The sequence below is a fragment of the Nicotiana sylvestris genome, chromosome 7, assembly GCF_000393655.2.
Source record: "Nicotiana sylvestris chromosome 7, ASM39365v2, whole genome shotgun sequence".
In the NCBI taxonomy this organism is placed as follows: Eukaryota; Viridiplantae; Streptophyta; class Magnoliopsida; order Solanales; family Solanaceae; genus Nicotiana; species Nicotiana sylvestris.
This window is the reverse complement of record NC_091063.1, coordinates 30,771,341-30,794,998: the sequence shown is the minus strand read 5'-3', so window position 1 is coordinate 30,794,998 and position 23,658 is coordinate 30,771,341. Positions and strand designations below refer to the sequence as shown.

At 36.0% G+C, this 23,658-nt stretch overlaps 2 protein-coding genes, 1 long non-coding RNA gene and 1 pseudogene across 3 annotated transcripts in view; 3 read left to right on the top strand and 1 right to left on the bottom strand.

The window, feature by feature from the left end:
- The window catches only part of LOC138872490 (uncharacterized), a 175,879-nt gene that overhangs the window by 20,465 nt on the left and 131,756 nt on the right, over positions 1 to 23,658 (top strand). The gene's annotated exons all lie outside the window — the stretch shown is intronic.
- Positions 31 to 1,749, top strand: LOC104237916 (transcription factor bHLH117). The gene has a single exon (XM_009792149.2). The coding sequence runs from the start codon at positions 478 to 480 to the stop codon at positions 1,558 to 1,560; it is 1,083 nt and encodes a 360-aa protein (XP_009790451.1). The 5' UTR covers positions 31 to 477; the 3' UTR covers positions 1,561 to 1,749.
- Positions 15,803 to 17,020, bottom strand: LOC104237918 (uncharacterized; annotated as a pseudogene).
- LOC104237919 (uncharacterized) lies at positions 17,496 to 18,130 on the top strand. Its single transcript, XM_070150428.1, has 3 exons — positions 17,496 to 17,501; positions 17,639 to 17,885; positions 18,033 to 18,130. Exons 1-3 carry the CDS (start codon positions 17,496 to 17,498, stop codon positions 18,128 to 18,130), a joined length of 351 nt encoding a protein of 116 aa, XP_070006529.1.

Genomic DNA, 23,658 nt, shown 5'->3' with positions numbered 1-23,658 from the left:
CAGTGACGTGTACCCGAATCCCAACATAATCATCCCCTTTCCTTTTTTCTATTTACTTCAATTTCTATTTTAACCCTCCATTTTTGTGATCAAAATCCCTTTCTTTCTTGTCCTTATACAGATGAGCTAACATCGGATGAGGGTTTTTCCGTACTATGGCACGATCCAACCGCAAGCATACGTTTCCACCGTTGGATCAAAGTCCATCTAACGGCTGAAAAATAATCCGCCAAAATATTGTAAAAAGAAAAGGAATTCAAATGAAACGGCATAGTACTATTAGAGACAGACTCAACAGTAAATCACAGCTACTTGTCGGTTATATACCTCTATTTCGCTCCCGCCACGTGTCCCCTAAACCCTCTCAGCAAAAATATATAGATGAATCACAGATACCATCATTTTATAGAATCATATTTCCTCCCCCCCGTGTCTTTCTGCGTGTGTGTGAAGTTTGTTGTGTGTTTCTTGTGAGCTATGGAGAGAAAACCTCTACTTCAACCGGAGTTCAATGCCGGAGAAGCGTTTCTGCCACTTATGGCGTCTGATGAAGCCTTCATCAATGGCTTGTACAACGGCCTGAGCTATCAGTCCGTTTTGAGTTTGAGCCTCGACCACTACAATCACGGCGAAGAAGTGAAACCTCTCTCACTTTCATATTTTCACCCTTCTCTCGCAAACGATATACCATACGCTGCTGCTGCTTCTCAAATGCAGCAAAGTTCGGCGACTTTTGATTTCTCTACTACTCGAGATTTTCCATGGGTTAAGGAGACGGAGAATATTCTCGATGCTGATCAAAAGCTGAAATTACCGAAGCTGGAACCAGTAACGGAGAATCTCCAGTTGTATCCGTACAACAACGAGATATTTTTGAATGAGCCGCCGTTCAACTACTTCTCCAACGGTATCTCCGACGACAGCGGCTTAGGCTACGGCCGTCTTCCAGATCTCCGTTGCCTCGAAATGCCAAACTATTTGGATTTTCACCTCGGTGACTCATCGTCCACTGTAAACGGAGTCGAACCGGTGTCTGTTAATTCACAAGTACTCATGAGTAACCAGCTCAGTACCATGCCAAAAAGCTGCAAGCAGTCTGCTTATGGTTCATCTACAACTCGAATACGAAGACAGAAGCTAAGCGAGAAAACACGATCTCTGGAGAAGCTGTTGCCATGGGACAAAAAAATGGATACGGCGACAATGCTAGGAGAGGCGTACAAATACGTCAAGTTCCTACAGGCGCAGGTTAGAGTCTTACAGAGCATGCCTGTGCTGGTAGAAGGAGGTGCTTCGTCGTCTTCCTCTGGTTCCGAGGACAGAAATGGAAAATTCAGCAATGTAAACGAAGTGAAGGCGAATAGCTTTTACGGGCCATTGGCGAGGTTGAATAGGCAGCAGCTTTTACAGGTGGTACTGAACTCGCCTGTGGCTCAGACGTATCTGTACTCTAAAGGCTGCTGTGTTTACTCGGCTGAACAGCTGCTTCAGCTCAGGAAAATTGCTCAGAGGAACGCTTTGTACCGCCAAACGCTGTTTTACTCCGGCATGTTCTCTTAAGCCAGACCATTCCCCAGGTGCTTCAATTTGAAAATTAAACTGATCATTTTTTGTTCTCTCTGAGAGAAAGTGAAAATATAGGCTATAGGAGTAAAGGGAAAATCTGTAGATGTGTGAGAAATTAGGAACTACATTGAATAGGAACCAGTTGTTTGGAAAGGGAAGTAGTGTTAGGACTTAGGATCAATAGACGAGTAGTAGTAATAGCTTTCAGTCTATTATTCTCTTTTGCTAATCATTACATGTAAGCACGTGATATGAATCGCTTTTGGCAACTTCTTCACCTTGATCTATTGATTCTGAACCCTCAACCCCATTATGGTGTAGATCATGTCCAATTACCTCTTCAAAGAGAACAAGAATGAAACTATTATTAGATGGAAAAAATCAAACAGTGTTATCTTGTGATTTTATGTAATACCTAAATGTCTAGCATAAAGTTTAACTGTAGTTTATGGAATAATACTTTTATATAATATCTAAATATATAAAGTATATATCTAAGTTTTACAGTTGATGTCCGAATCGACACTATAATTAAAATGTACACACTCTCACAATCGAATTTCATTTTTAAGTCGAGAGAGTCGGAGCATGAAGTTCCCATTTCCTTCATATCAGTATTTTTCCACGTGGCCTCTTTAAATGATATCTAGCAGAAAAAAAAATGTAAAAGAAAAAATTTGAACATTTGCAATCATCGTTAAACACGGAAAATTTGGCAAGAGAACATCAATGTTCAATTGCTCCACAATCCACAGCTAATATTTCTACACATTGTTCAACAAAAGCAGAGGAATTAGAATATTTAGGAAGGCCACTTGCGTAAAGTTTTTTTTCTTCTTCTTCCAATGGTTAAGCTATTAAGGCGTTATATAACCTAACAATTTCAGTAGACTTTGCAAGTTCCGACACAATGCTCCTGAAATAGACAAAAACAACTACGTTTAAATCCCAAGCAATCTTCACTAACCATGCCGCTTCAATTAAGCTGATCATTTCTCCTGAATTATATGCTACTGATGATATGCTATAATTACGTATTTTAGTCGATTATTACACTCTAATTTATTGCACTTTAATTGAGTTTGCGCTTTAATCGCTAGTGTTTTACACTAACGGTGTGTTTTATGCCTTGTAAGAGTGATTTCGAGCTATATAGATGTTATGGAATGAATTTAAGTGATTTGGAGCTTTGAAGTCTGAGTAAGAGCTCAAGGAATTAAGCCGGGATCGCGTTCGGGGATTAACGGATGATAAAACAACAAAACGAAAACTCGAAGAGGCATATTGCGCACTGTCTAGTAAAATAGACCTAACGTTTTGCTCAGAACTCCATTTGGGCTCCATAATATATGGTTGGAAAGATAACTCAAAGGGATACAACTTTTATGTTTTACGTTTTTCCAAATTCCAAACAGAACAGGATGAAGAACCGCGGTTACGGTAGGACCGCGGCAGAACCGCAGCAGAAGGCAGTCGCGGTCAAATGAAGAATCTGAGAGGGTGTTTGGCCGCGGTTCTGGCGTAACTGCGGTGGAACCGCGGCAGGATGCGTAAATTTCAGATACCAAAGTGCAAAACACGGGATTTTAATCCCTAAACCCTATATTAAACCAAGGAAGCCGACCAAGAAAAGGAATTGGACATATTTTTGACATAGATTTGACCTTAGGATGCAAAGACACAATAGGAGCAAGGCTTGGGAATTCTTCTACAAGTTTTTTCTTTCCTCTTCCTATTTTTCATTGATGGTTATGACTTTTAGTATTGTAGTTTTACATACTATTATGAATAGCTAATTTGTTATCTAGGATTTTGATGGAACCTTTTGTAGGATAAATTCTTGTTATATTTTTATATAATTGAGCCGTATTATAATCTCTATTTGTTCAACTACGTTCTTATTGTAGTTAATTGAAGAACTCTCAATTAGCTGTGCCTATTTAGTATGCATAACTCAAGAGAGAGTGCATATTTAGGTAATTGTTGAACAACACCACTCCCAAAGTATATGATGGATCAATAACCGAGGGTTTAAAGGTGGGATTAGGGATAACGAAGCCTTGGGTGCGATATGAAGTGAGCTGTATTAAAAGTCAGCTAGCGTAGCTCGGGAGAGTGCGTCTAGTAAATTATCATAATTACTCGGGAGAGATTTACGGTAATAAGAGTGCTCATGATCGGTAGAGAATACTTAGGCGAAATTATAGAAGACATAGCGAGAAGGATTCCGACAATTGGGGAAATCATAACTCCAGACTTCCTTAATCTTGTCTCTAACCCTTAGTATATTTAGTTGTTAATTGAGTATTTTAATTTATTAGTTAATTAGTTAAACACAAGAATCTAAATATCTATAAGTTAGGAATTGTTCAAGCTTGTCTTCTTGGTGATAGTGAACAGTTGTAGCTAAACTTTAGTTCTCCGTGGGATTCGACTCCGGACTTGTAAACCAAATTATATTTGCAACGACCGCATTGTCCTTTTTATAAGGCATAGTTGGGCGTGATCAAATTTTGGCGCCGTTGCCGGGGAACTAACGGTGTAGCTGTAGGTGTACATATTGCTAGGTTTCAAGTTTGAACTTTTATTTTTACTTTTTTGTATTTGATTTTTTTTTCTTTTCTTTTTTCGTTTTACTTGTTGATTTTAAAAAAAAAATATGGCATCATGGAATTATGAAAGTTTTGATGTTGGTAATTCTATTTTTAATCCTCCTTATGTATATTGTGATGAAAACCACCCTTGGCAAAATTATCAAAATATGCCCGAGAGCGAATTATGTGCACCAACTCAATCTTATGTGTGAAATGTGTGTGATATGAGTGGTGGTCAAGATGGTCACTTTCATGGTTGTGCTTATATTTCTTATCTTCCCCCAACCCCTTATTATGATGATTCTATGTTTTCTTGTGAGGATAATAGGAACAAAGAACCTCGGGAAGCTGACCTAAAGAAGATCGAAGATATGTTAAAGTGTCTTATAGAACAACAAAGTAAAATACTGCTGCAGATAGAAAGGCAAGATGAAACTATTTACAACTTAGAGGCTCAAGTGAGTCAATTAGTTGAAGCTTTTAATGCTCAATATGTCAATATTATGGATAGTAGCCAGGAGCAGTTTGCATTAGAGACGGAAATTGAGGTGCCAATGGAGGGGTCCAAAGTAGAACCCCAACACTCTAACCATCTAGAATTTGAGGATGCCGATGTTGAAGAAGTAATACTAGAGTCAACCAGGGACGTTGAAGATACAAATTTAGTTGACTCTAGTGTTTTGGGTGTTGAGGAGGTCGAAAATCTTGAAGTTCATGTATTGGAACGTGTTGGACCTCATTCCAAACACTTCTCTACATTATGTTCGGACGGTGAAATGGGAATGGATCTTTACGAGCATAAAAAGGAGTCCAAGGAAGAGGTAGATGGGCCTTATATTTTGAAATTCTCAAGGCCGTCTAAGCAAGGTGCCACTCCTCGGTCGAGAGCCAAAAAGTGCATAAGACTCTATCTAATTTTTGGCTCGCAGGAATTTGTACTGCCCCAAGAGCATAATCATAAGCTTGAAGCAAAACTTGGGGTGCGATTCATAAGTTCGAAGTGAAGGCAGAAAGTGATTCACGTCGTGCCACGACGTTAAATCAAGCGCTTGTTGGGAGGCAACCCAGCTTTACTGCTTTCTTTTATTTTTTGTATTAATTTTTTTTTAATTGTATTATTTTTGTAGTGTCAATTTTTTTATTTTCTAGGAGCATGGAAAGCAAAGGTATTGGAAGGATGCAATAATAAACCAAATGGATGGAACTAAGTGTGAGGTACCCGCACGAAAGACCAAGCTTGAGAGAAGTCTGAGTATCCCATGAGCTGTTAGTGCTTCGGCCTTTGGCCTACCAAGGAGTCTCTTTTACCCTTTTTATTAGTTATGGTGTGCATTGGGGACAATTCCTAATTTTAAGTGTAGGGTGAGGAGATTGACTGGGTGACTTTCTATGCTATTTTAGTTGTGTTAGTTTAATTGAATACTTTTTTTTAAAATAGAAAAGATTGGACTTTTCCCAACGATGGATCTATTAGATAATTTTCTTGAGGGATTTAAGTCTAAAGAAAAAGTACAAAAAGATTTTCTTTTGTTAGGTAGTGTAATAATTACCCCTTGATTTTTCTTTAAACCACGGTTCTTTTCCAAGGGTTTTATTTGAACCGGGTGTAGTTAGTTTTTTTGGGAGTAGGAGCCATTGTGTTGTGTTTTGAATTGAAGCAATATCTCTTGACTTTGTTATGCCTTGAGAATAGTGAGTACTTTGGTTGTGACGCTTAAGCTCAGTTTTTGACTCTTGTAGAAGTACCTTAAATTGTATGATCTTAAAATTGCTTAACTGCTTTGACTAGAGTGTCCGTGAATCCAATCCTGAGTGAGTTATGTGTCATGTGTGTGTGAGGTTTGTTGTATTATGTGCATTGCATTTGATGCCTAGAACTTGCCCCGTGTATTTGCAAAGCAAAATAGTAGTTTTATTCAGTCTAGGAAGTGATATAGGTATTTCCTTGTTGAGCCAGATATGTATACTTTACCCGCCTAATTGTTATGTATAGTAGTTAACCCCTTTGAGCCTATAATCTTGTTTCTTTGGCAACCACATTACAAGCCTTACCCATTTGTTTGAATTAACCATCTATTTGAACCATTGTAACCTCTCATGAGCACTTGAATTGTTTATGAACTTTGTAAAAGTTAAAGTGTGGGGTGATTGGTTTGGCTTTTGAGTGGAACTAATGAAATAAGGAGAAAGGGTACACTGATTTGAAAAGCAAGAGCTACTTGAATTGAAAAAGGAAAAAAAGTTGTATTGCTGTAAAAAAAAAATCTTTGATAGTGGTGACTCTTGATATAATTGGGCTTAAATAATTTGGGAGTTGATGTATATTGATGCGAAGGTGGAGTTTGGCTTGACATAAGTATGTGGTTTGAATGTTAAAGTATATGTATTAAAGTGTTAAGGGAGGTGTAGTCACTCTTATATCTAAATGTATCCTACCTGTCCCGTATCCTACATTACAACCAAATAAAGTCCTAATTGATCCTAGATTGAATGAGCTCGATTAGTGGAGTAGTACACTACGGCCAAGCTTATGGTGCATCTTTTATGGCATATGAATGTTATTTCTGAGAGTGAGTGAATTCTTTCTATCTTGAGTTCCTAAGTGTTCTTAAATTTTATTATGTGGAACTACTCTCTTTTGTTGTGTGAGGGCACTTGATTCATGAAGGAAAGGTAATGTCAGTGACCTCTATGTTAGAGTAAGTAGGTGGGTTGTGAATAATACGTGGTACTTGTGAGTCAAATCTTGAGGTGAAGATGTTACGCTTTTGTGCTTAGTCTATTTTAAATACTCTTGGTGTGATGAGTTAGGAGAATTGTTTAAAAAGGCCGTGTCTATAAAAAAAAGTGTAGTTTGATTGCTCGAGGGCGAGCAATGGTTTAAATGTGGGGTGTTGATGATATGCTATAATTACGTATTTTAGTCGATTATTACACTCTAATTTACTGTACTTTAGTTGAGTTTGCGCTTTAATCGCTAGTGTTTTGCACTAACGGTGTGTTTTATGCCTTGTAGAAGTGATTCCGAGCTATATAGATGTTATGGAATGAATTTAAGTGATTTGGAGCTTTGAAGTTTGAGTAAGAGATCAAGGAATTAAGCCGAGATCGCGTTCGTGGATCAACGGATGATAAAACAACAAAACAAAAACTCGAAGAGGCATATTGCGTACTGTCTAGTAAAATAGACATAACATTTTTCTCAGAACTCCATTTGCGCTCCATAATATATGGTTGGAAAGATAACTCAAAGGGCTACAACTTTTATGTTTTACGTTTTTCCAAATTCCAAACAGAACAGGGTGAAGAACCGCGGTTACGGTAGGACCGCGGCAGAAGGCAGTCGCGGTCAAATGAAGAATCTGAGAGGGTGTTTAGCCGCGGTTCCGGCGTAACCGCGGTGGAACCGCGGCAAGATGCGTAAATTTCAGGTACCAAAGTGCAAAACAATTTTAAGCCCTAAATCCTATATTAAACCAATGAAGCCGACCAAGAAAAGGAATTGGACATATTTTTGACATAGATTTGACCTAAGGAGGCAGAGACACAATAGGAGCAAGGCTTGAGAATTCTTCTACAAGTTTTTTCTTTCCTCTTCCTATTTTTCATTGTTGGTTATTATTTTTTGTATTGTAGTTTTACATACTATTATGAATAGCTAATTTGTTATCTAGGGTTTTGATGGAACCTTTTGTAGGATAAATTCTTGTTATATTTTTATATAATTGAGCCGTAGTATAATCTCTATTTGTTCAACTACGTTCTTATTGTAGTTAATTGAAGAGCTCTCAATTAGCTGTGCCTATTTAGTATGCATAACTCAAGAGAGAGTACATATTTAGGTAATTGTTGAACAACACCACTCCCAAAGTATATGAGGGATCAATAACCGAGGGTTTAAAGGTGGGATTAGGGATAACGAAGCCTTAAATGCGATCTGAAGTGAGCTGTATTAAAAGTCAGTTAGCGTAGCTCGGGAGAGTGCGTCTAGTAAATTGTCATAATTACTCGGGAGAGATTTACGGTAATAAGAGTGCTCATGATCGGTAGAGAATACTTAGGCAAAATTATAAAAGACATAGCGATAAGGATTCCGATAATTGGGGAAATCATAACTCTAGACCTCTTTAATCTTGTCTCACCCTTAGTATATTTAGTTGTTAATTGAGTATTTTAATTTGTTAGTTAATTAGTTAAACACAAGAATTTAGAATATCTATAAAAAAGATTTTATGCTTGTTTCTTTCTCTTGTTTGAGACAAGTCGTGAATCTAGAATATTGTAGTCTTTTACAGTGAAAGAAGTTGGGACGAGGTTGTCAATAATAGATTACCTAGAGAAATAGGTAAAAGAAATTTCCACCCAAGATTTAATAGTTGGTCCATTCTCAGCCTCGGTAAAGTCCATCTTGTTGCAATAGGAATGAACAAAAACAAATAAGTTTTGGCTAATGTGATAAAGATACCAATTAGTGTTCCAAAGACTTTACCCCTTTTATTTATGCCAAATAGCTCAGGAACAAATATGTACGGAATAGAAAGATTCCAACCTCCCAAATAAAGAACTGTTACAAATAATGAAGAAACTAGTAGATTCAGATATGAAGCAATGTAAAATAAACCAAATTTGATACCTGAATATTCGGTTTGATACCCTGCTACTAATTCTTCTTCTGCTTCTGGTAAATCAAAAGGTAATCTTTCACACTCGGCTAGAGAAGAAATTAGAAAAACGATAAACCCGATGGGTTGACGCCACAAATTCCACCCCCAAAAGCCATATTTTGACTGCGCTATTCGCAACAACCAGATTTTCGGCGAGGTATAATCAAAGGCTCTATGCGGGCTCAAAGGCGCAAAACAGTTATTTGGAAACTCTTTCAAGCAAATGTGCATTCCCCCCTTTTTCTTGACAGCAACCTGGTGCACAAAGATCTTACGTTCACGGTCTCGGGGAAGGGCTGATTGAAAAATACAAGATAAATCAAACAAATGATGTGCTGCACTAGAAAAGGTTTCTCCATGGGACTCAATTGAGTGTCTTCTCTACCATTGTCAGGCAGTTTTCAAATTAAAATGCCATTTAAGTGGAGTTGGCTGCTGGGGAAAACTTACCAAATATGATTTCCTTGATTATTAGACAAGGATAGACACTTGTAAGCAAATGTTCTCAAATATTCAAGCATGGATCACCAAAAACGTGTAGAATGATGGATGGGGCAGAAAAACATAAGGCAAGAGAATAACTAGCAAGGTACCAATAACCACATTTCAGGGAAAGACGGAACATAATGTAATCAAACAGTTAAAAGTATAATAATAACTAGGAGTACTACTTTCTTTGAATCCTTGTTAACAGAGGTATGCTCCGTGAAATCAGAGTAAGCCATAATGCTTTCTTGTTGGATGTAAAATTACTGATTTTATGGGAGAAAAAATGGAGTGTAATTGACGCAACGGAGATGTGCCTGGAGAACTACTCCGAGTTCAGGATATGCTGTTAATTTTACACTTTTGCCTTTGGCACCCCACAAGGGCTTTTTGAGGGAGATTATTTCCACATAGTCGGTGTGAGTCATTCTCAATTGCACGAGGAGAGTAGTACAGAGTAGAAATCTTATATAACAAGCATTTACGGCGTTCAAACAATTTAACAGCCAAATCTGAATAATTGAGCAGTATCCTCAAGTATTTTGATATAATCTAGAGAAGGATTATATGCATTACAACATAACACATGTTTTCTGGGAACCCCAAGATAGCTCGTTAAAAGACTCTATATGCTATCAATAACAACGGACAAATAGCACCTTACAATATGCCTTCAAACAAAGCTCGTAAAGAAGGCATTCCATGATGCTCAAATACTAAAACTGGAAACGGATGACATATACACGATTCAGTCTATTTCGAATTATAGTAGAAAGTGATTACCTTTTATCTTCTTGTTGATCCAAACTTCAAGCAGCATTCCTGCACCAACACCAGCAGCAATAAATGACCCGTAAAAGGCGATGTTGTATGGTAAGGATCTTCGTGGAAGAAAATAATACTCAGGAACTTGTCGAATTTTTTTAGGTAGCCGTTTCTTCACAGCTGGTCCAATACCAGATTCATTACTTTCTGTTCCACCCAGACTTTTCCAGTCCATCTCTTTCATTGAGTCTTTTGGCTGTTCGGCACACATTACAGGACCCTAGCCTAGTACCCTGTTTATAAATGAAAAAACAAAAAGCTTTCAGAAAGATTAGAGCCTAAATTTGAAATTGAGGGAAGTCTTGGCACACTAGTACATTACAACATTCACTCATACAACAACATTTTGGTTTTTCATTTTGAAGATGGCTGAACCGTTTTAGGCTAACTTTTTTTTATGACAATGGTGTTGGGGCCAGCTTATGTGCACCTCGACTATGCCACCGGATACTCTCCCTCCAACCAGCATAAGTATCAAGTGACTCTATTCACAAACACGCTTAGGCATATGGGAAGAACTCACCTAGTCTCTTTTGCCTCCACCGAGATTTAACTTGAGACCTCATGATTCTCCTCCCACTTCATTTACCACTACGCCACACCTTTGGGTTAGTTTGTAAGCTACAATTAAGGCACGTGTCCCCACCTATTCAGTGTTTATGAATGACAGCAGGAAACTCATTTCATGGAAATGAAATTATGTTCCTAAATGATCTGTATACTCTTGACGGTAAGCAAGTCTTGGGTTGTTAAACTTGTCCTGTTATTATTTTAAGTTCATTAACTCAGATTAGTGAATCAGCTTTAACCAAAAATCTGGATCTCCAAGCCAGAAGACAAATTGAACAAAAATAAAGTTGAGCAACTTCATTTATCAACATATAAGCTTGTCCCCTATATTAAATGGATAAAGAGAAAAGTAGAAGTGGTTGATTCAGTGTAGCTAGCAAGAAAACTAGCATCGTACTGTTGCTCCTTTCAGTTATACTCATTTGCTTCCTTCTGATCATCCTACTCTGAAAGTCCAAATTCAATCAAAGCTTCTGTTAACATTGGAAAATGAACAAGTCCCACCCGTATAAAAGTTAACATAATAGGGATTTCAATTCTTACTAATTCTAACAGTAAGTCTTTACAAAAATTTCAACAGTAGAAATCAAGAATTACAATTGGACAAATGACATGAAATGAAATTACAATCAACAGTGTCCTGTGAAATTATTGACGAGGACTAACTATGCGAATCCATAAGCGAAAGAAAATGAAAAGTTAAGACAATTTTTTTTATCTATGCATTAGCAGAAAAAGGGATTAGGGCTTTTGAACAGCTCGATTTCAATCAAAGACAGAAATTGCGAGGAGGAGAACAAATTCGACGCAGTTTTGATTGCGTGGTCTTGGAAAGTAAACTGGCAATTAATTGAATTTAGGGTTTTTGAAGAACATACAGCTCGATTTCAATCAAAGACAGCAATTGCGAGGAGAAGAACAAAGCAGTTTTGCTCGCGAGGTCAACTAAAAATAAACTGGCAATAAGGAACAGTAAAGGAAATTTACGACAAGGAAATTACATAATTGTGTCTTCCATAAACATAAAAAATAACTTCACAATAATCTCAAGACTTGTAGTGAAATTCTACCTTTTATTTTTTCTTTAGTTTGTCCCAATTTGTCCTACACATATATGGATTCTTCTGCGCAATTAGTATTTTTCCTCTTTTATATCCATCAATAAATTATATCGAAAGTTGAACTACGAATGAAGAATTCAAATTGCTATGTATAAGCAAATCATAAATCAGAAGGGGAGATTTAGCTCTGATCAGCAATAGAAATAAGCGGAATAGAAAGTAAATGAGAAAACAAAATATATTGAATACAAATAGAAATTTGTTACCTATGGCGCGTGAGGAGGGGGAAGAAGAAAGAAGGCGCAAGAAAGAGGAGGCTTATTAGGACGACGACAAGGAGCCCTAATCACTCGAATTGGCAGGCCAAAATCACTCGGATTTTGGGTCCGAATTTTGATCCGTTAACTCAACTGGTGGTAGTCCTTCGGTTTTTTACTTTCACTAGTCGCACTAATTTAGTGAATATACCACTTTTTAGAAAATCGTAAATACTATCCTATATATATATATATATATATATATATATATATATATATATATATATATATTTATATTTATATTTATATTATATTTACTTAAAAGGCTTATCTATAAAACCTTCCATGTTAATTTTTCTATTTTTTTTATTTTCATTCACCGCCAATATGAAAACCAATTTAGGCATCTAAGAGTTTTTTCAACTTAGAAAAATAATTTACTTGTATGATAAATTTGATAAATAATTGAATTGGATTTTTAGACTTAATTATTTGGTTTTTACATTAACAAATTTATTTTTTGTTGATTCCAAGTTTTAAATATTTAATTATAACTTAAAAGAGATTATAATTATGTTACATCGTTCCAATAAGAAAATAATTATATAAGTCAATTAAAATTTAATTTGTTTAAATTACTGAATAAATATTTCTAACAGTTCAAATATGAAATAATCTTAGTTAATTTTCAGTCCTAAATATTAAAATAATTAATATGAAATATATTATAATTATGTTAAATAGTTCTAATATGAAAGGATTAAGAAGCTATTAGCTAAGATAGAACACCAAAATATTGGTCAGCAATTCCCATATAATTACTACGTTTGACCCAAAAAATATATAATGATACGACATTTTATTATAGTATCAATAAGATTTTGTTAATTGAATCCTTCCTTTGGTATCTAGCATTAAAGTTTTTACTAATAAGCTTTAAAGTAGTTACCGTAACAATGGCTGCATATATATAATTTTTAATTTTTACAGCACTTGTAGAATAAGATTGTACTTGTTCCAATGCGTAATGCTTTTTCTCTTTGACATCCTAGCTTTCGTTTGTAGTCTATATAAGTAAACTTTGATTTGAGTTTAAATTTTTAACTATTAAGATTTTACATAATTTAAATAAGGAGGGATTTTGATTACTGAATTTTAGCTAACTTGAAAGTTTAAAATATTAGGAAAATAACTTAAATTACTATTTTGTCCAGTGTAAAATCTGTTTTTAAAGGGTAAAAAAGGCGAACAACATTTCGCTAAGGGTCTTCGTGCTTTTAATATAGTATAGATAGATTATTTTAAAAAGGGTTTACGTTAATACACAAATTATGGTGTAATTTAATATATTATAAAAAAATATTTATTTTTAAAATTTATTTAATTTAAGTAATTTGATTATATAAATATTTCTTGTACTGTCAATATACTTAACTTAAATGCTGATTTAAGAAAGACAAGATTGTGAACAAGTAATTTCCGGTGTCTACTATGATGCTTCGTCTTTGGTTAACACTATTATATGAAAAATAACTTGATTTAGAAATTGGAGGTTTACTTTACCTCAATTGCAGTGATATCTTTCTTTTATTTAGCCAAATTTAAACACAAGGATAGAAAATGTTACAATATGAATGATATTGTTATGAAAATTTGGTAGCCTCGTAACTAATTCGACCAAATATAATTTTTGCTAATCCCTGTTAGCTATGTTAAATATAAAAATTACCATTTCAAATTAATTTACTTCCATCCCTTCAACCCTCCATGTTACACCTCAACCATACATGGAGATAATATATTTGAAATATATGATGCAAAAATCCATGACACTAGTTAAAAAGTATGTTTCGTGCTCAATAAACTTGCGATTGATTTTCTCCTTATTGTGCATTCATTTCCAAAAAATGAGAGATGCATATCTTTAATCATAAATAATAAAAATTTATTTAAATTCACGTGTAAGACGCACTTGTATGGGCCAAAATCTGCCCTAAGGAAATTTGGTGCAAAGCGGCACTAAGAAAAGGATCGGTCGAGGTCGACTAGGAAGCAGTGAGATTCGTAGTCAGGCTGTCAACAACGACCAAGGTCGAGCACCAAGAACAGAATAATACGGCTAGTTTTTGTAATAGGATAGTAAGGAAAATATTCTATTGAATATTCTCTGCACTTGTACTATTATGGTTTGTTAGACCATTTCCAATCCTAACACCAAATTTCACACCAAAATGGTGTAACACCCAATTTACTCCAATCACTAGAGAATTTGCCGCACTTTGTGTGGTTACAAATGACAGAAATGTATAGTTAGAAATATTTTTTTTCTAAATTTTGTTGAGATAAAGATATTTTTATTGCATAAAAATCAATTTATATGGTGCAATACAAATTTCTATTTTAGTTCTCAATCCTCTACAGAATTCGAAAAGTTTTGTTTCTTTCTATTTTAATAGTCCTTGAACTCGTCTTATAAATAGAAAAAGGTAATTCCATAACTTACTGAAATAAGGACAAACAAAACATTTCAAATAGATCTTGCTTACAGTAAGTTCTCTCTTTTTCTTTGATACCAATTTAGTTGCGTTGCCCTTCAAGCATCAAGAATTTAAAGTTCAAAACTTTTAACTAACCCACAAAGAACTCAGCTTTTGTATTCACATAAGAAGAAGAAAGGAGCATCAAGAATCTAAAGTTAAATTTTTTTCCTAAATGACCAACAAAAACTTAGATGTGTAGAGTCAGTCTCATAAAAGGAAATAAATCTAAAGTTCAAAACTTCAAACTATTTCAGTAACGGAACAATAGAAGAGTAACAGTCATTGAAGAGTTCAACATTCCCACTCTGAGGTGCCTTGTGATCTATAAGAATTTTAGTCAAAATATGGAAGCCATACTCTGAAAAGCTGATTCGACACAAGTGAATGGTGGATACGATCCAACTCAAGAGCCATTGTTAATACCTACTGGTACATGTACAGTTTAAAGAAGAAAAAAATAAAGTGAGAGTCTGACTTGTTCACACACACGTATTGCTCAAGTGACAGACAGGCCATGAGTTGAGCTCTCTACAATTCAACAAATTTGAATAAGTTGGACAGAAATAAAAAGACCGAGACATACTTCACGTGGGCATATAGCATCACAAGAGAAACCTTTCAATAGCAGGAGTTTAACCATGTCTTGGAGTACATACCTTAGATTGCGAAATCGAGCTAATTTGTAGATTCTTAATAAGAAGCGGCGTTTCAATATGGTGACTTTTTTATTTTCAGATACGGATTTTGTGAGAATTTTGAAATCGCCGCTTTATCTGTTTCCTTATTATTAGGGGCTGTAATTGAGCCTAATTTTTTAATAGTAATTGATTGATTTGTTGAGTTAAAATCAGAGGAAAATTTTGAAAAACTGAGAAATTAGATAAATATATTTGCTGGGATATGAGAGTGCCATATCAACATTCCATTCCCCTGCTTTATATATATATATATATATATATATATATATATATATATATTACACTTTTTTTTTTACACCAAAAAAGAATATTTCTTCTTTCTCTTCTATATTATATTATTATCTTCTATTTAAATTTTATTTCCTTCAAACAAATTCTATCTTTTTTCTTTTTTCCATATAATTCACATTCACCACTTATATAATCATTTATTACAAAATTATTTTAAAGGATAAATCAACTAAAAGTGAAATCATTGATAAAAGATAATTAAATAAATATTACATCATAGTCAAATTTAATTTAAGTACCACATAAATATTCAATTTTCGCCTCTATTCTCCCATAAATGCTCGATTAATGCATTACGAAGTGCGAAATACGCATCTTTATCCTTAATTTTTTTTTTGTGTTGAGCTAAAAATTGTTCAAATCAGTGATCTTCATCTACTGCCATTTCTACCGTAGGAGCTGGACATTCACATGCATCTTCAATTGGTGCATTAAGATCACGCTCGTCCTCAATTATAATGTTGTGCAGTATAATATATGTGGTCATTATATCACGTAGCACCTCTTTTCTCCAAAAACGTGATGGACCTGCAACAATTGCAAAACGAGATTGCAAAACTCTGAATGCACGTTCAACATCTTTTCGACATGATTCTTGTTTCATTGCAAAATATTTCTTCTTTGCTGAACGTGGCTCCCGAATAGTTTGCACAATAGTAGACCATTTTGGATATATACTGTCAGCTAAATAATAACCGATGTCATATTCTTTTCCTTGAATAACATAACACGCTGGAGGAGCAATACCATTAGCGAGATTGGAAAATAAATGTGATGATTCTAAAACATTAATATCATTATTGGTGCCGGGCATACCAAAATATGCATGCGATATCCAAAGGTCGTAATCAGCTACAACTTCAAGAATAATTATTGGGGATCCACTATGACATGCATATTGTCCAGCCCATGCTGTTGGACAATTTTTACATCTCCAATGCATGCAATCTAAACTGCCTAGTATTCCTGGAAAACTACATTGTTCACCGATGTACAGAAGCCTTGCAACATCGTTAGTTGTTGGTGATCTCAAATACTGATCGTCAAAAACCTCTACGACAACTCGACAAAATCTCTTCATGATTTCAATTATAGTTGACTCTCCAATTTTGACATATTCATCAGTGGCATCTGCTGGCAAACTATATGCCAACATTCTAAACACAGCTTTAATTTTTTATAGAGTGGATAATCCAAATCTACCCACCGCATCAGTGCATTGTTCGAAGTACATATCATGACCTTTAATTGCATCAACAATTCGAAGGAATAAATTTTGGGACATTCGAAATCAACGACGAAACATACCCTCATTAAAGTGTGGATTATCCGAAAAATAATCGAGAAATAAATTATTATCAGCACCATCCCGATCTCGATGGATTACCAAGTGACCTGAAATGGAGCCAACTCTCGTAGGATAATTATTTTGATATTCTTGGAAATGCTGCAACATATAATTGTTCATTTGAGTATTTTGCATGAATAGTTGCTGCTCAACTTCATCATCGGCAGTGAAAGAGATATTTTTTTTTGTTTTTTTAAAGATAATTTAGAGAATGAGGAAATCTATCCTATGGTTGATATTGGGATGAAATCCATCCAACGGTTGATATTAAGATAAAATCTATCATTTGTGTCTACTGGGAACATACTAATCCATAACCACAACTAGCTTTTATTTTTTTGTAATTATATAATCTATTTTTCCTCTAATCAATTAAAAATGCCCGTCGATCGGCAGGATACACTACAAATGAAAATAAATTATTATGTCAAGTTTATTTAGATGTTTCTCAAGATTCTGTAATGGGAATCTATCAATCTAAAGATAATTTTTGAAATCGATTCGTCGCAGCTTACAATCGTGGAAAGGAAGAAAATTAAACAAAGATCGGTGCAATGTCGACTTCAAGCAATTGAGAAGGCTGTCAGAAAATTAAATGGATGTATTCGTCAAGTCGAAAATTTAAATCCAAGTGGTTCTTCCGAAAAAGATATCGTAAGTATTTTTTTAGTTACTTGATTATACTATATTTATATATATTTGCTTATTGTTTATCTTACTTTTACTTAAATACTGCAGATTGCACAAGCAAAAACTTTACTTATGCAAGATCCGAACTTTAAAATAGGCTTTAAATTTGATCATGTGTGGGATATGATGAAATATTTTGAGAAGTTTAGCGATGTTGATTTTGGAAGAACAAAAGTAAGAAAGCATGGCTCTACTTATGTATCATCGGAGTCTGAGGCTCGTACTCCATCTTCACCGTTGGTATCGTTTCCTAACTTATCATCATTTTCACTAAAGTTAAATGAGGATGTTGCAGGTGAGGCCACATCATCACAACGACTTATTGGGGTAAAGAAAGCAAAATTGAAGAGAAAAATTGACGAAGATTAAGTGAAAATGATCCAATCGGAAAATAGTCGGCTTGTTGAAGCGATGTAAAAGTCAAGTAACTCAAGAAATGAAGCTTCGAGACAAAAAGAATACAAAGAGGAAAATAAAATTTTATTGACGAACTTGAATTCCATTGACGATCCAAATCTTCGTGAATTTTTGCGACAATAAATAAAACAAATAATCGATAAAAGAAGTCAACAATTTCAATAACCACAAGCACAACAATATTCTACCCCGTTTTCTCAAATTTTTGGTACTTTTGGTGCACCTGGAAATGACATAGCGGATTACTAAACTTATGTTTTATGTTTTTAATGTAATTTCAATTTTAATGTATCCTCCTTTGATGTACTTTTAATTATAATGTATTTTTATTTTATGTATTGTTAATTTTCTTTTTTAAATTTTAGTTTTCACTTTTCAATTTTAGCAACATTAGATATCTTACATTTGCATTTTTCATTTTTAAATAATGGTTATATTTCTTTTTATACAATTATAATAATAGTAAAATTAACTTATAATTTTATATAAATATAATATATACAAAAATTAAAATATCAAAAAAATAGGATATAAAATTAAAATTATAAAGATCTTAATATAAAAATTAATTGTATACACAATATATGATAAATTAAAAATCTAAAAAAGTAAAAAGATGAATAAAATAATAATAAATTAAATTTGGTGTTGATGAATAGTGTCACACCAAATTTGGTGTGACACTATTCACACACTAAAATTGTGCAAGATTTGGGGTTCCATTGGAGCAAAAACAATACCAAATTTTACACCAAATTTAGATTTGGTGCAAAAAATAGTGCACCCTTGGAGATGCCCTTAGAGATATGACTCATATAAATAGAAAAAGAGACAATAGTGTAGGATATGTAATATTCACTTGATAAAAATACTTTTTGAGAAGAAGATTCTCTCTCTAGCAAAGATACAAACTTTACATTTTCATCAAGATTCTTACTCACATTATTCCATACTTTTACATCAATCGAGAATAATTCTAACATTCTAGGATTTGTCTGTCATTGTCAGAAGGAGGAATCATCCACCTCATTCATTATTAGGTGAATCATTCTACTTATTTACATAAATACCATTTATTGCTTAATATTCCCCTATTATTACACACATCTTTTGGAATATTAAATGTGCATTACTCTCAGTTTTCCACCGACTTTATCTTACTTCAATGGGGCTTATGAAATAAAAGGTGAGGATATAACACCTAATGCCTCTCCCAAGCGAGGCGGGTCACCTCCTCCCCACGGCAGTATCGCAATGTACCGCAGTAAAGGAGCTTCCACGTCCGTGATGGAAGAGACGCTGCCAGCATTAAAAAAAGGTCTTCGAGTCTTGGCTAACTGACACGCTAACCAGCATCTCCACAAGCCCGCTCAGGATACAGTTATAGAAAATGCAAGGACTTGCGTTACACCAACAACAGGCGAGCAGCATGGCCCGTTTCCTCATTCGATGACAGGTATTACTCACAACACCGTTAATAGTGCAGGTGACGACACCTCACAGCCATTTTGAGGAAAATAGAAGAAATGGAGAACGAGAACAAAGCACTTTGAGACCAAATAAGAGAAAACCAAGAAAGGGTCGACAAGATAACAGGTGCCCCAAAGCTCTTACCAAAGAGAGATGTTGGTCGGTTCGTCGAGCAATAATACAGTGATGAATCCACCCTACATGCCATACCAAAGACCTTAAAATGCCGCCCTACCTGAAAATATATGATGATACGATCGATCCCGAGGACTATGTAACTCACTATGTCACCGCCGTGAAAGACAATGACCTCGCCAAGGAACAAGTATCCTCCATTTTGTTGAAAAAATTCGACGAAACCTATACAAGAGGACGTATGACGGCCCCCTGGAAAAATGCACTTCCAAATTGTGTGGTCTGCACTTTCCTATGTGTGGCCGCACTCACAATTATGCGACCGCACTTCTTTAACTGCATCTATTTTTTCCTGCAATTGTCTTATACTGTGAGTTTGAACTTAACTGAATTTTGTTACTATGTATTGGAGACAATGGTTAGATCTTGTGGAAGAGGTGATACATCAAAAGGGAGGGGTGAACCCTCCCGAGGCCGAGGCAGGGGTAGCATGCCACTCACAATGCAAAGAGCAGTAGCAAAGAAAGCAATAGTCGGGAGAGCCCCGGAGCCTGCTGAGTCCAACTCATATGTCCCATCTAAGGATGCATCAGAAGGCAATTCAGTGCAAGAACAGCCCGATGCACAGTCACAGCAAGGCAGTTTTCGAGTATACTCTAACTTAGAGATGAGCCTTCCACCTCAGCTAGCTCTTCTAAGGATTCGGAAGATGGCAGCCAGGGTTCAGAGCCCTCATCTACTCATACCCCCACCTCACCTGTTATAGTTAATGATGATGATAGTATTCTGGATGATAGTCGAGGAGGAGATACCCGAGTTGCCGGTGGTGAGAGGTCGAAGAAGAAAGAAGTATGGGAAGATATATTTGTGAGCCTGACAGCTTTTAATAGATTCCGTGAATGGTGGACTCAAAGATCACTCACTCATGAGCATAAATTTGATTTGAAAGATTTGGATAGATACAACCCCAATGTGGCAAGACAGTTCCGATAGAGAAAAGGGTGGACATGGTTCACTCAAAGCATGGTGGATGCCAAGGAGCACTTAGTCCGGGAATTCTACACCAATATGGCGCATATCAAGAAGGGGACTAAGGTGACAACGATGAGGAATTTGAAAGTTAGATTTGATCAAACCTCCCTGAACACATACTTGGGGCTGAGGATGTGGTGCCGGTACAGTATTTGGAAAAGTTTGCACTGGGTGATGCGGCTCGCCCTTGGCTAGATGAGATACTAGCAGCTCCAGGACCACCACCACCATGGATCACAATAGGGGTTTAATGGAACACCCTCAACTTTGAGGATAAGTGTTGACAGACATTTGTATATAGTCGGATAGACCCAAACCAGAATGAGAACATTCTCCCTATCCCACAGGCAGTCTTAGTTGCCTCCATCATGGTCGGGTACCCAATAAATATGGGTGCCATCATATCGGTCAACATGTCTCTAATCGGCAGGCAGGGTGAGAGCTCCTACCCATATCCAAACACCATCATAGAATATCTTAAGGATGCGGGAGTGGAGTCAAAGAGCTTTCATCCAAAGGTTTGGGCAAAACATCCCTTTACATGGTACTCTCTGAAGGACCCAAGGAACCCCAAGAACAAGGGTAACACAACTACTACTGTGGGCCAGTCTGATGAGCCTTCGATGGTAGCTGCAGATTCAGCTACCATGCCTTCCACAGTAGCCGGGCCTTCTAGCAGTACAACTGCCATATCTCCACCTCCATCTTCCGAGCCATCAGCATCAGTGTCTTCATTTTCTACTTATCCATTTACGGTGCTACGAGTCTCCCACACACTGGCGAGTCTCAGCAACTGGATGTAGACAACTGCTGCAAAAATGTCTGATCTATCAGTTCTGTTGCAGCCCAGGCATCTACCCCTGCTCCCTAGATTCCTCCAACAGTGGAGGAGACTTTGAAGACGCTTCTGGACAACCAGAAGACTATCATGGACATATTGGTGGCACATGGAATAAAAATTGAGGAGTTTGGGAAGCAGGTGAAGAAGATGAGGAAATCCTAGGTTTCAAAGAAATCATTTGACAGATTGAGACGAGAGGTGACAAAGATAGAAGCAGTTGGGGATCTTCCATTTGACTTGATAATGGAAACAGCTCCAGCAACACCATCAGACCCAGCAACACCATCAGCACCGGAGGCATCGGTTGGCCAGTCTGAGGAGCCAGACCTCGCTGTCCACACTGCTGAGGCATTGTTACAGATGTTCACCAACCCAACTACTCCTCGAGCAGAGGATGATGAGATACAATTGGAGGAGTCTGAGGGTAGTTATGCTGTTGTGGACACTGAGACCACATATGGAGTCTTCTCTATTCTTTTCCTTCCTTGATTTTTATTTTGTTAAGCATTAGGGACAATGCTTATTCTTATTTGGGGGGGAGGGGAGGGGGGAGGGGGTGTAGTCTATTTGATTTGATGACATTGTCCTGTAAATAAATGATAACATTTTCTTTTTCTTTTTATTATGTATATATTCTTCTCTCTCTAATGATGTATATATTTTCTCTTTCTTTCTCATCTTGTATATTCATTGATGCTTTCACTAGTTTACTTTATAGCTTCTTTATTTTATTTTCTTAGTAGTTAAATGTTTAGTCTTATATCTTCTTATTTACTTTAATAGCTTCTTATTTACTTTAATAGCTTCTTTTTCATTTAGTAATTTCTTTTCATGTTTAAATGATTAATAAGCCTATGGTTTTCTTAATGCCACAAAGGTAATTTTTGTGTAAACCGGGTGACTCTTCCCAACGATGGATGGCGTGACAACCTTCTTAAGGGATTGAGTCTATTTTTGGTGTTTTAGTAAGAATAGTAGTAATAATGAATAAGAGGACCTAATTGAGTAAAACTAGAAGAGTTGAGCATGCTTCACTTGGTACCAACACACTTAACTACGTGCTTATGATTAAAAATAAGTTCTTGGAAAGAAATAGCTCTAGTTAGTGAACTTTTGACTCTTGTGTTGACTAAAGCAATCATCGAGTGGTTTTATCGAACCATTAGTGATTTTCAATCTTGAATATGGTTGTTGTGGGCCCTCGACTCTTTCCTCTTTTACAATCCAGCTGTGTGAGAAGTGAGATGTTTTTGTTGCAAGTCTAAGTACCCGTGCAGATGGTCTAGCACTTGCCCCGAATGTGTTTCTAGGTGAAATTCTAAGTTTCGCTTGGTGTGAGAAGTGATCGTAGGCTCTCCTTGACCCGTTTGAAATTTTCCTTGTCCTACCAATGTTGTTATCCCTAGTCAACCCGTTTGAGCCTAAGACCTTTCTCATTTGATAATCACGTTATAAGCCTTTACCCATTTTGTAGTGACCCTCTCTTTACACCCGAACTTTCCTTAATACTCTTGAGAAACAGTTGGCTAAAACATAAGTTTAGGGGAGAGACGAAGAGTTGAAAGCTGTATCAAGGCACAAAAAGAGAAAATAAATGAAGAAAAGGAAAGGCAAAAAAGAAAGAAAGAACAAAAGAAAAATGCAAAAAAAAGTGAATAAATTGAGAGTTGAAGGGATTCAAAAAAAAGCAATGTTGCAAAGCATGGAGGAAACAAAGAAGGGGAAAAATAAATATCATGAACAAGAAAGAGTGATGTTAAGTCTCTCTAGTTCCGCTAAGGAAGAAGAAAAAGACTCAAAGAGTCGATAAAACATGAGCCAAAAAGAGAAAATGGAGTGCTTAAGAAAAGATGAACCCGTTCTATTTCAACATTTCCTACCTTAGTCCAAAAGCCTTCATTACATTCTGAAAAAGCCGTACGTGATTTCAAGCCTAGTGAACTTGCATTAGTGGTGATTTATATGAGGGGCAAGCATATGATACTTAGAGCCATACTTGTGACATTCTTTTGAGAGAGATGAACAAACTTATATGCTAACGGGGAGTAGAGGAGAAGGATTTTGGGATCCACAATGACATACATGAAAGAGCGAGCTTCCTTGATGAATAAGGTCAACTCTTGATGCTCAAGTATTACATTAGAACTATTGGTGCTTAAGACTTCAAATCATT